The 11910-nt window shown below is 45.6% G+C and overlaps 2 protein-coding genes and 1 pseudogene across 5 annotated transcripts; 2 read left to right on the plus strand and 1 right to left on the minus strand.

The window, feature by feature from the left end:
* Positions 1-116: 116 nt before the first annotated feature.
* lipt1 (lipoyltransferase 1) lies at positions 117-2096 on the minus strand. Its single transcript, XM_053417079.1, has 3 exons — positions 1565-2096; positions 1142-1363; positions 117-1064 (listed from the first exon to the last, which is right to left on the minus strand). Exons 1-3 carry the CDS (start codon positions 2073-2075, stop codon positions 658-660), a joined length of 1140 nt encoding a protein of 379 aa, XP_053273054.1. The 5' UTR covers positions 2076-2096; the 3' UTR covers positions 117-657.
* An 868-nt stretch (positions 2097-2964) lies between these two features.
* On the plus strand, positions 2965-9450 carry LOC128430940 (uncharacterized). 4 transcript variants are annotated; one of them, XM_053417080.1, is made up of 13 exons: positions 2965-3288; positions 3455-3523; positions 4216-4581; positions 4792-5725; positions 5881-5927; positions 6081-6168; positions 6294-6627; positions 6724-6778; positions 6856-6995; positions 7067-7170; positions 7368-7422; positions 7499-7584; positions 7656-9450. In XM_053417080.1, the coding sequence occupies exons 4-13, from the start codon at positions 4868-4870 to the stop codon at positions 7839-7841; spliced, it is 1953 nt and encodes a 650-aa protein (XP_053273055.1). In that variant the 5' UTR covers positions 2965-3288; positions 3455-3523; positions 4216-4581; positions 4792-4867; the 3' UTR covers positions 7842-9450. The 4 variants fall into 4 exon arrangements, 3 of the variants coding, with proteins under 3 accessions (XP_053273055.1, XP_053273057.1, XP_053273056.1); XM_053417082.1 differs by having other exon boundaries at positions 6084-6168; XM_053417081.1 differs by having other exon boundaries at positions 3487-3523.
* A 1660-nt stretch (positions 9451-11110) lies between these two features.
* Positions 11111-11910, plus strand: part of LOC128430941 (required for drug-induced death protein 1-like) — a 2225-nt pseudogene continuing 1425 nt past the window's right edge.

The raw sequence follows: 11910 nt of genomic DNA on the forward strand, positions 1-11910 counted from the left end.
TATATTTTTATGAATCAAATATGATCTAATATCTCATGTTTTATTTATAAAAGATGCTATGTAGTGAAATTAAAACTACTATTGCTTATATTAATACTAATGATATTACTTGGATTTATAAAGCAACTTTGAAGGTCCTGAAGAAGTAAATAAAGGTTATAGATACAAAACATAGTTGACTTTATATAAACTGGATTCATAACCATATTTATACCACAGTTGTATTATTTGATGACAGGATTCTTTCACGAGGGCAGATGCGTGTGAAAGTCACATGAGTACGTGATGTTTCTTCTTCTTCAGTTTCCTCTTCAAGAAGGAAACGACAACACGTCGGACACGTTTGTTTATGTCAAGTTGCTTCGCTCTGTCGGACGTCAACATGAAAACACACGACCACTAAAATAAATAACAAGTAAATAAACTGCTTTTATTGTTTCAGCTTTTGTCAGCTGCGGTTTCTTAAATAACAAAAATCTGAAACGTCAGAAAACAAAGATAAACGATATAATATTAATGAAACCTGGGAATCTGACCACAGTTTGTTTTTCCACATGCTTGTAATGATGCTAACGTTCACACTGCAGCTGTCATGAGGGCCGGAGCCTCATGGGGGCGCCAGCAGCACTAAGTGGATCAGACTCATGGACACAAACATCAGCCCATCACTGACATCACAGCGTCACACAGGATGTGCAGTCTGCTCTGCAGCTCGCCGCTCTCCGCCCGCAGCAGCGAGGCCCCACCTGCGGCCGCTCGCTGAGGACAGAACCTCTCACCGACCAGCGAGTCCGACAGCTCGCCGCTCAGCCGCGCAGGAAGCCAGTCTGCAGGCACCTGGAGGTCACAGCTCTGGATCCGCCCGTTCTTCACCTCCATGTTGAGCTGAGCGGAGCAGCGAGCAGAGGAGTCCTTCAGCTCCAGCGCCGTCTGCACACTGAATTTAGGCGTCTTCCCAAATGTCCAGTCCCAGCCCCGCAGCTCCTTCTCCATCCTGCTGATGTCGGGGAACGTGGACTCATCCGTGGGGTCGACGAGGCTGGAGGCGGAGCTGAGGCCGAACTCTGAGGGGCAGGAAACGGAACATCAGCAAATTAAAGCTCCACACAAACACTAGAGGGCAGTAGAACCTTCACACGACCTGCATTGTATTGGTGCACCAGTCCATCAAGAAGCTCCTCCCACTGCAGCGTGGGGGCGTGGTCCAGCAGGTTGGCCACAGGTGAGGGTACACTGGGGGTGGCGTTGCTGTGGATTCCGGGGCAGGAGGGGCGGAGCACGGCGGAGAGGGCGGAGCGGTCAGCGGAGTGAAGCAGCGTGCAGTGATGGTACGACGACTTCCTGCTCAGTCTGGACGCAGTTCCTGTCAACGACCACGTAATCAACAGTAAACAACAGCTCCACTTATAATATTTCATATTTAAAACCATCACCCTTTAATATTAACGTCAGCCTCAGGGATCAATAAAGTTTAAACTGATCTCATTTCCTGTTATAGAGCAGTGCTTTCTGGGACTTGTAGTTGACCCATGTGTTATTCAAATAAGCCCCTCCTCCTCGGTACCTGAGATCTTGAGGTGTCCGTTGAGTAAAATGTCGAATCTGTCCGTGGCCTGGACGTGGAGTCCCGGGCTGAGCCGCCTCAGAGCCTCGGTGACGACCTTCAGGTTCCTCCGCCGGTCGTACTCCTTCTTGGAGGCGAAGAAGGTCAGGTTGAGGTTCCCGAGGTCGTGGAACACCGTCCCGCCGCCGCTCCGCCTGCGGGCCACAGGGATCCCCATCCTCCTCATGGCCGGCAGGTCGCACTCGGTCCAGGGGTTCTGGTGGCGTCCGATGACGACGGCAGGCCGGTTCCTCCACAGCAGCAGGACGCCGCGCTGCTGCAGGTCCACGTTGGTGTCGATCCAGTCCTCCAGGGCCAGGTTCTGGAACACATCGGTGGACTGAGACTTCAGGACCAGGCCCCTGTCCGACAGGAACACGCCGCTGGAGCAGGAACTGGTCCTGGAGGACTGGACCTCAGTCCGACACGTGAACCTTCTGAGGAGAGACCAGGACCTTCTGATGTTCGACATCACGACACAAGCATCAGACTCCGAACACGCTTCAGCTCCTCAGGGCGGAAAAGACCTGAAAACACAAAACAGCCTCAGCATCCCGAACCCACAATGAGTTATACATATATGTATATCTATATATATATATATATACAATGTAATTGTGTTTCAATGAATCTATGATTTCATCAAGTTTGATATATATATATATGAATACATATATAAGTATGTGTACATATGTATATTTTGTACAAAGTGAATATTCGACAGGACTCTATCAATAGTTCGAACTTGAGATCTTTGTTTTACTGAAAACTAAACTGGAAAAGAATCAAATGTTAATACTTCACGTTAGAGGTGAAGAGAAGTATTTGTACAAAGTATTACTACACACGTTACTCATTGTACTTTCAATTAATGTATTAAAACACATTCAAAACAGTCTCGTGCTGACCTGAACCGACGCGGAAACGGACCAACGAAGAAGACACACCAGCGAGACTACTTCCGTTTTCAACCTTCAAGATAAAGGTGACGAACTGTTTACGAAACCCGATGGCTCCGTTTATCAGCGTTTTATTTATAACCAAGAGAATTAAATAAAGAAGATAATAAATAACACATCGTTCAACACTGTGATCCTTATTTGATAAAGATAACAGTTGACATCTGTGAATTATAAAAGAAATAAAGAAAATGTCGTTCTGAGCAATATCCCAAGTATGATTGTATGTGTTTGTATGAATAATAAATACAATATGATAAAGTAAAAACTCAGTTTTAACGACATAAACATGTGTATTTATATGCGTCGTCATGTGTCAGGTGTAACAATAAAGGAAAGCTTTTATTTTGAAGGGTAGAATCCATTTGGCTTCGACCTCAGTCCTACACTTCCGAGGGGCCGTGTTGTCCTGCGACCTGTTGAACAAAGGTTCTGTCCCACAATACTCCTCCTACTATTACTACTGCTACAAGTATAATACTTATACCACGACAGTACTATACTATTGATTATGGAGAATATGAATCTAAGTGACCTCCTCATTTGAATGAATCCCCACATTAAAGCTGTTTGACTCCAGATTGAGTTTCATTGATTTGCTGGTGACATGTTTGAGCGGCTGTGAACCGCTCGTCATGAGGAAGAAGAAGAAGAAGTCGAGCAGAGGAAGAACATGTGACCACATCCTGACTCTCTCTCAGGCAGAGGCACTTCATGATGGTTCAGGTGAGAACTTATTTCAAACTAAACTGTTTTTATTGATCTTCAGCACGACTCAGACACAGATTCATTAGGAAGAAGTTTTATTGTTTTAATGATGTTGAGGAAAATGACAGAATCAATAAATGTGACCGTTGTTAGATATGACACTCTTTAATGTTTCTAATGACAGAAATGAAAACCTGGTGTAATATCCATCAACAGAACAGAGCACTGAGCTGACCAGGATCTCCTGAAGCAGGTGAGATGTGCGGGTGTGGGTCTGTGTGAATGTTCAGTCAGATAGAAACAGTTTGTACGTCTGTGGCTGAACGTCAGTTTGTACGAGTTCAGTCTGTGACTCAGTCAAACGCACTTTCATCTCTGTAGAGAACCAAAGACCCTGAGGCTGCGGCCTCCCGGCTCAACTCCCACTTTTCAATCTGAACCAAATTTCACATTGAACTGAAGATATACAACATATTTGTATTAATAATCTAAAGACTTGAGTTCGTGTCCACACGTCTTTATGTTTACATCATTTACAGTAAAGACACTAAACATGGAAAATCACCTGTTTTTTCATTTTTTGATATTTTTGACCAAAATCTTTTACTTGATTATAAAACATTAGAGTAAATAAAGATGGACGTCATGACAGCTCATCAAAGTGAAGCCAAAGCATCTCACTTGCCCCCTGGTGGCTGGCTGCAGTATAAGTGCTAAACCTCCTCCATGTTAGCAGATGGGACACTGTTGTTTGATCAAGTGTTTTTGATCAGTTTGGTTTTATTTCATCATTCGATGAGATAAAACAGGCTGTGACATCATGATTGACAGCTGAGACTGACTCATGATTGGTCCAACATGTGAGTGGGCGGGACCCACGTGGTCTTTATTTACAGTCGTTACTCGTTTATCATTCCTTCCATGTTTGTTTTTGTTTGTTTTCAGATCAACAGATTCACGTGACGACATCATCCTGACGACAACCTGCGACACACACAACCATGCACACACACACTCATCATGTCTGACCTGTGGACCTTCTCCTCCTCCTCTCCTCCTCCCATCATCCATCAGTCAGCTCCGCCCCTCTCCTCCCCCTCATCACTCAGAAACCACGGAAACGCTCCCCACCTCCTCCCTCCTCCTCCTCCTCCCTATGTGACCTCCCCTCAGCACCTCCCTCCTCAGCTCCTTCCTCCTCAGCACCTCCCTCCTCAGCACCTCCTCTCCGGCCCTCATCATGATCCAGGTCTGATCAATCTAAACTGGAGGGAGTCTGAGCTCTGCTCCTTCGACAGTGTGTTCTACCAGGTACGAGTTCTATTTGTTCCATTTCATCACAAACCAGAACCGACACGTCTTCGTTCTCTGACCTTGACTCTCTCTCTCTCTCTCTCTCTCTCTCTCTCTCTCTCTCTCTCTCTCTCTCTCTCTCTCTCTCTCTCTCTCTCTCTCTCTCTCTCTCTCTCTCTCTCTCTCTCTCTCTCTCTCTCTCTCTCTCTCTCTCTCTCTCTCTCTCAGACCACAGCTCTTCTGGATCTGCAGAACCAGAGCGGTCCTGATGTGACTCAGCAGCAGGACACACACAGGTTCTCTTATGACGCTCACCCTCTTGTTCCCGGTGGAGTGTGTGGACATGGGGACACACCCGGTCCAGGTCAGGACCCCTGGGGGCCTCTGGAGACGACTCTGCCCCAGACACAGTGTCCTCCAGTGGGCTCCATGTCTGGAGGAGTGGGCCTGGTGGGGGTGGAGCTCAGCAGCAGCTGGGAACCAGCCGAACACTCACTTCTTCCCCGATGGTTACCATGAAGGTTACCAGGACAGCTACCGAGACGCTTACCATGACGGGTACGTCCCACATGTCTTCTGCAGCCCCACCACCCCGGGTCCCAGTCCTCATTACCCACAAACCCACAGCCTCTCCAGCCCCGCGCCTCACATCCATCCCATCAACGAGAATCTGGGTTTTCACAGAGAAACATCCACGCAGCTGATCCCAGATCAAACCTTCCACCGCTGCCCTCTGACCTCTGAAGCTCCTCAGCACCTCCTTCATCAGACGAGTCAGCACCTCCTCCTGAACCAAGCGGATCTGATCCAGGACCAGACGGACGTCTTCGACCCCAGTTTCTCTCCTCAGGCAGGAGGCCAGAGTGTGAGCGGTGCTGCCCAAGGTCCGAGCCTCGCTGCTGGGCTGATGTGGAGCGACAAGCCTGGAGGAGGAGGAGCAGGAGAGGGAGGAGGAAGAGGAAGAGGAGGAAGAGGAGGAAGAGGAGGAGGAGGAGGAGGAGGAGGAAGAGGAAGAAGAGGAAGAGGAGGAGGAGGAGGAGGAAGAGGAAGAGGAAGAGGAAGAGGAGGAGGAGGAGGAGGAGGAGGAGGAGGAGGAAGAGGAGGAGGAGGAGGAGGAGGAGGAGAGGCACAACCACAGTCTGTGGTTTTTAGCTCCTGTAACGTAATTATTATTTAATATTAAAACCAGCGAGGACACTAGTGTGAGAATAATCAACAGAGAGATATTAACTCAATAAGACAATAAAGAGTAACAGCAAGTCATTTACAGAATAATAGAATAATTACCTGATTTAAATGTTTTCGGTTCATTTCCAGATGAAAAGTTCACAACCTGAAAACAACACAAAGGTTTTAGACAACAGGTAAAAAGACGTTGTTCACTTCTCAGTGTTGTTCCAACAGAAACTTGTTACTGTTAGAAATCTGCTTCTCAGATAAATGAACCTGGTTAGCGTCATTTACTCTGTCTGTGTGTGTGTCTGTGTGTGTGTGTGTGTGTCTGTGTCTGTGTGTAGCAGGCTGCTGTGCACAGTGTGTAAGAGAGACTTCCGGAGTCTCCCGGCGCTGAACGGTCACATGCGCTCTCACAGCTGCTCGAAGAAGGTTCACACTCGTGTTTTCTTTTTAACGATGATTCACTCGTTTGAATGTGAATTAAAAAGTTGAGGACGAGCTCATCGATCCCACTTTGACATTTGACCTCAGGTTTAAAGTTGTTTTTTTATCAGGGGGAGGTTCCACCCGTCCGCCGCTCCGTGTCTGTGGTGATGCCGGTGTCTGTGCCCGTCCAATCCAGAGCGGCGTCCAAGGCGTGTAGGGCTGGACAGAGGAGAAGCAGTCGCTCGTCTCCAGCCACCGGAGGCGCTGTGCTCTACCGCAGCCTGATGCACCTGGAGGAACAGGAAGTGGTCACTAGGGGCAGCGCAGCGGCCAGAGAGGTCGAAGGTCATTACACCCCTCCGCCCATGCTGTGTCCGGTCAGGGCGGGGCCGGGGCTGTACTGCTCCGTCACCACCAGGAGGCAGCGGAGAGCACCGACCGTTCAGCTCCACAGCTCAAACAGTGAGTCGGTTCAGCAAGGGGGCGCTAGAGGGAAGGGCCTCTGCTGATTGGATAACAGCCCTGACTGATGTTTAAGTTTCTATCTCTGATTGGCAGATGGACTCAGTGACCTTGTTGCCATGGAGACACCAGCAACAGAAATCAATAAGCCGTAAGTCGAGTTCAATCAAATCAACTTTCAACGACTCGCTATCTGATCAGCTGATGACCCTGAGCTGTCAATCACAGGAGGATCAATGTAGGGCGGGGCTTCCAGGCTGAAGTCCCACCTCTTGGCAACCATAAATACGCCCACTCTGACTCCCAGAATGCATTGTGGCTGTGGACGCCGTGTGACGAGCTGGAGAAACCCGTCAATCAACAGCGAGGTAAACAGACACGTTTCCTCTATAATAATCATGATGGCAGGTTTTTTTTGATTGACACCTTGTTCGTCCAGTCACGACTCTGTTGACGATGGCTCGCTCCAGTGTGGTGCCAGGGGGCGGGGCCAGCCCAGAGTACGCCCTCACCGTCCTATCAGAGAGCGCAGGAGACTTTCTGGTAAATCTTTCATTTGTTTATTTTTAACTATTAAATGATTTGATTTGTTTTCTATTATTTTATAAACGTTTCAGTTCGATGAACGACCACCAGGTGTCATCAGATGTTAAATGAGTGTTGCTGAACTGTGATTGGTGCAGAGCAGTTCCTGACTCCGCCCCCGTCTCAAGCTGTTCCCTGTGTTTTGATGTTTGCAGCTGACGCTGGAGAAACTTCTGTCGACTCCCGAGTCCTCGGACCAGAGCCGCGCAGGTCAGCGTCCGGGTCCATGAAGCCGACGCTCCTCGGACTCAAGCAGATTAACGTTCATATTAAATGTATATTTCAGATGTGACGTGGAGCGCGGCTGAGACGACGGCGCTGGTCAAATCTCTGCGGCTCCATCGGAAAGACTTCAGCAGAGTTCAGAGAGCGGTGGGTGGATTTCTATCCTCATCAGAAATGTCCTGATGTGAGTTTAACGTGAAGTTACGATCTGTGTTCAGGTTCAGACCAAGTCCGTCTCGCAGTGTGTGGAGTTTTATTATCTGTGGAAGAAGCATCTGAGTCTGAGAGCGAGGCCCCCTGCTGGGCTGACCGTCACTCTGCCCGAGACCAAAGTCCGGAGCTCGTCAGACCACGGAGACGAGCGTGACCCTGAACGACCTTCGGCTCCCGACCGGAGGAGGTGACGAGAGCGGCTCTCAGTTTGAAGAACCAGAAACACAACTGGTGATTGTGTTTCACTCATTGTGTCATCAAGTTGTGTTTAACAAGTAAAGGTTATAGGTCTGTGATCAGTTGAGTCCAACCCTTGTGAATAATCAATAATAACCAGTGCGTTCATGTAACCACGCGACTGGTTTGTGTTTACCACTGGTTCTTTCTGAGGAAACGAGACTCAAACCAAATAAAAAGTCAACTTTGAAATCAGGAAATGTGACGACATCCTTTCACGTCTTTCACGACCTCACATGATGTGTAGAGCCTGTCGGGTTCCACAGATCCTCCTTCTCTCTCTGAGCAGATCCCAGGTCAGGTTAGAGATAAAGGACCAGCAGGACATTGTGTCTTCACTCAGGGACGTTCAGGTCGAACTCAGAGGCTCCAGACAGAGACACCGACTCTTTGTGTGTCTCCCCAGACGTGAGGACACAATGTGATTCATGAACACACACTTTAGACTGAACTGTCCAATAGGATGCAAACAGCTCCATGATACAGAGAGGGACCTTCATGTGCTGCTGGGATGGGTGAGGCAGGGTGAGGGAGATATACTGGGAGGCTGTGGGAGACGTCTTCAGACTGGGTGGAGACAGTTGCTCTGTTAGTGTTTGTGTGTTGTTTCACCTTCTGGTCTCTTGATGCATCAAGTCGACATTAAAACCTTCAGCTGCTGCCAGGAAACTTCCAGGAAACTTCCAGGAAACTTCCAGGAAACTTCCAGGAAACTTCCAGAACTAAACACAAGAGAGAAAACGTCTGTTGAACAAAGTGAAGAATCGTGACTCTGAAAACTCACCAATCACATTAATGTCTTAAACTGATCAAACACTGAACACAACAGGAAGCTGAGTCAAACCACTGATGGAAACTAACATGACCCGACACACACACACACACACACACACACTATCACACCCACAAACACCCACAAACACACACACAGCGGCTATCAGAAATGACTCGTCAGTCTCACAAAGGTGACACTGTGACAGGAAGTGTGTGTGTGTGTGTGTGTCTCTGTGTGTGTCTCTGTGTGTGTGTGTGTGTGTGTCTCTGTGGTTTTCATTCATTCAGGTTCAGTTTCACACTGAAGTTTCTGACCTGAAACACTGAACCAACACACGTAGACTTTACTGATGATGCAGTCGAGCTCCGACAAACACTTTAATAATGTTGTTACTTATACAACACAAAGATTTTAATTATATTTATATACATATATAATATATGTGTGTATCATTATGGTAAAGTAGTCTCACTTATCTTTTTGTCCACTTTTGAATCGCTTTGTGTCTCAAGGTCAGAGGTCAACAAGATCCCATGATGCATCCTGAACCAGGGACTGGACTGAAGCTACACACACACACACACACACACACACACACACACACACACACACACACACACACACACACACACACACACACACACACACACACACACACACACACAGGTTTAGTTGCTAAAGTTCATGATGTACTTCCAGTTCAGTGAAGTTAGTTCTGTGGCTGAATATGAAATTTAAAAAGTCCTTTATTTTCTGTAATGTTGTGAAATAAAATGTGTTGAACAGTTTCTTAGTTCTGACCTGATTCTTGTGGTATGTTGTATGTTGTTGTATGTTGTGGTATGTTGTGGTATTTTGTTGTATGTTGTGGTATGTTGTATGCTGTTGTATGTTCTGGTATGTTGTTGTATGTTGTGGTATGTTGTTTGCTGTTGTATGTTGTGGTATGTTGTGGTATGTTGTTGTATGTTGTTGTATGTTGTGGTATGTTGTATGCTGTTGTATGTGATGTGGTATGTTGTTGTATGTTGTGGTATGTTGTTTGCTGTTGTATGTTCTGGTATGTTGTATGCTTTTGTATGTGATGTGGTATGTTGTGGTATGTTGTTGTATGTTGTTGTATGTTGTGGAATGTTGTTGTATGTTGTTGTATGTTGTGGTATGTTGTGGTATTTTGTTGTATGTTGTGGTATGTTGTATGCTGTTGTATGTTCTGGTATGTTGTTGTATGTTGTGGTATGTTGTTTGCTGTTGTATGTTCTGGTATGTTGTATGTTGTTGTATGTTGTGGTATGTTGTATGCTGTTGTATGTGATGTGGTATGTTGTTGTATGTTGTGGTATGTTGTTTGCTGTTGTATATTCTGGTATGTTGTATGTTGTTGTATGTTATGGTATGTTGTATGCTTTTGTATGTGATGTGGTATGTTGTGGTATTTTGTTGTATGTTGTGGTATGTTGTATGCTGTTGTATGTTCTGGTATGTTGTTGTATGTTGTGGTATGTTGTTTGCTGTTGTATGTTGTGGTATGTTGTGGTATGTTGTTGTATGTTGTTGTATGTTGTGGTATGTTGTATGCTGTTGTATGTGATGTGGTATGTTGTTGTATGTTGTGGTATGTTGTTTGCTGTTGTATGTTCTGGTATGTTGTATGCTTTTGTATGTGATGTGGTATGTTGTGGTATGTTGTTGTATGTTGTTGTATGTTGTGGAATGTTGTTGTATGTTGTTGTATGTTGTGGTATGTTGTGGTATTTTGTTGTATGTTGTGGTATGTTGTATGCTGTTGTATGTTCTGGTATGTTGTTGTATGTTGTGGTATGTTGTTTGCTGTTGTATGTTCTGGTATGTTGTATGTTGTTGTATGTTGTTGTATGTTGTGGTATGTTGTATGCTGTTGTATGTGATGTGGTATGTTGTTGTATGTTGTGGTATGTTGTTTGCTGTTGTATATTCTGGTATGTTGTATGTTGTTGTATGTTATGGTATGTTGTATGCTTTTGTATGTGATGTGGTATGTTGTGGTATGTTGTTGTATGTTGTTGTATGTTGTGGAATGTTGTTGTATGTTGTTGTATGTTGTGGTATTTTGTTGTATGTTGTTGTGTGTTTTTGTATGTTGTGGTACATGCTACATACATGGGTTTTGCTCCCTGATGTGTTTTTGTGATTCTGTGGACAGGACTATGCTAACAGTTCCCCTCTGCTTCCAGCCTTTATGCTAAGCTAAGCTAGCCCTGTCCTGATGAGATCAGAGTTTAAACTTTTCATCAACAACTCTCATGAAGTGTTTTCAGTTTCAAAAGAAGCTTCTAGGACGTGAAGGACGAGTTCCTTTAGTTCTCGATGTTGACTCAGTAAAACAAACTGAATTCATCTGAGCTGAAAGTTTCAAAACCAGGTTTTAAAAAGTCCACATTCTTCTGGTGATCCCGACTTTCCTGTTTCATGTGGGAGCTCACAGAGTTTCCTGTGTCGGAATCGGCTTCAGGCATCTAATAAAGTTTGACTCCTCCTCACTCCAAAGGTCCTTCTGTCTGAAACCAGGAGCCGAGAGGCGCAGGAGAAACTCTGCCACAGCAGAGGAGGAAGGAGGGATGGGACAGCAGGAGGAGAAGAAGAAGGAGGAGGAAGAGGAGGGAGCAGCTTCTCCTCCGGGGAAGAAACAGAAAAGCTCCAAAGAAGTTTATTTCTCTGTCCTGCCGGATAAATATGAGCCTCTGATCGAGGAGGAGGAGAGAGAGACGCCAGAGGAGAGGAGGAAGAGGAAGGAGGAGAAGAAGAAGAAGAAGCAGAGGAAATATAAAAAGTACAGAAAGGTAAAAGAAAACTGAAATAGAATAATCTCACTGTGTAATTCTGTGTTCATCAAGATCAGCTGCTGAATATTAATCAACAAACGTTTCAAAAGAACTACAAAAACGTATACTAGCGTACTTTATGCAGAAATAAAATATAATGTTCAAATGAAAACAAATAATAAAATATATAAAATCAATAAAACATGAATAAATAAGAATTTAAAATGTAAAAACGACTCCCAGTGAAACCAACTGCATTGTGGGTCTCAGGTAATGTTTACCAGTTCAATCATGGGACAAATCTCTTTGATCTATAAACATGTAAATACCTGAGACTCCAGCAGCCGGTGGAACTGGAGCTGAAGACGAAGATGAAGAAGACTCCGGAGTTTCTCCAGTTTCCAGAGGAGCAGAACCAGAAAGCTGAAGAAATGAGTCAGAGCATTA

Source organism: Pleuronectes platessa, chromosome 24 (genome assembly GCF_947347685.1).
Source record: "Pleuronectes platessa chromosome 24, fPlePla1.1, whole genome shotgun sequence".
Taxonomy (NCBI): Eukaryota; Metazoa; Chordata; class Actinopteri; order Pleuronectiformes; family Pleuronectidae; genus Pleuronectes; species Pleuronectes platessa.

Bases quoted from the DNA above. Each gene is read 5' to 3' on its own strand.
- lipt1 (XM_053417079.1), bottom strand. From the start codon at position 2,075: ATGTCGAACATCAGAAGGTCCTGGTCTCTCCTCAGAAGGTTCACGTGT. The intron at 1,364-1,564 runs GTACCGAGGAGG...GGTCGTTGACAG, and splicing joins CGGACACCTCAAGATCTCAG to GAACTGCGTCCAGACTGAGC. The intron at 1,065-1,141 runs GTCGTGTGAAGG...CCTGCCCCTCAG, and splicing joins GGTGCACCAATACAATGCAG to AGTTCGGCCTCAGCTCCGCC.
- LOC128430940 (XM_053417080.1), top strand. From the start codon at position 4,868: ATGACGCTCACCCTCTTGTTCCCGGTGGAGTGTGTGGACATGGGGACA. The intron at 5,726-5,880 runs GTAATTATTATT...GTTCATTTCCAG, and splicing joins TGGTTTTTAGCTCCTGTAAC to ATGAAAAGTTCACAACCTGA. The intron at 6,628-6,723 runs GTGAGTCGGTTC...TCTGATTGGCAG, and splicing joins TCAGCTCCACAGCTCAAACA to ATGGACTCAGTGACCTTGTT.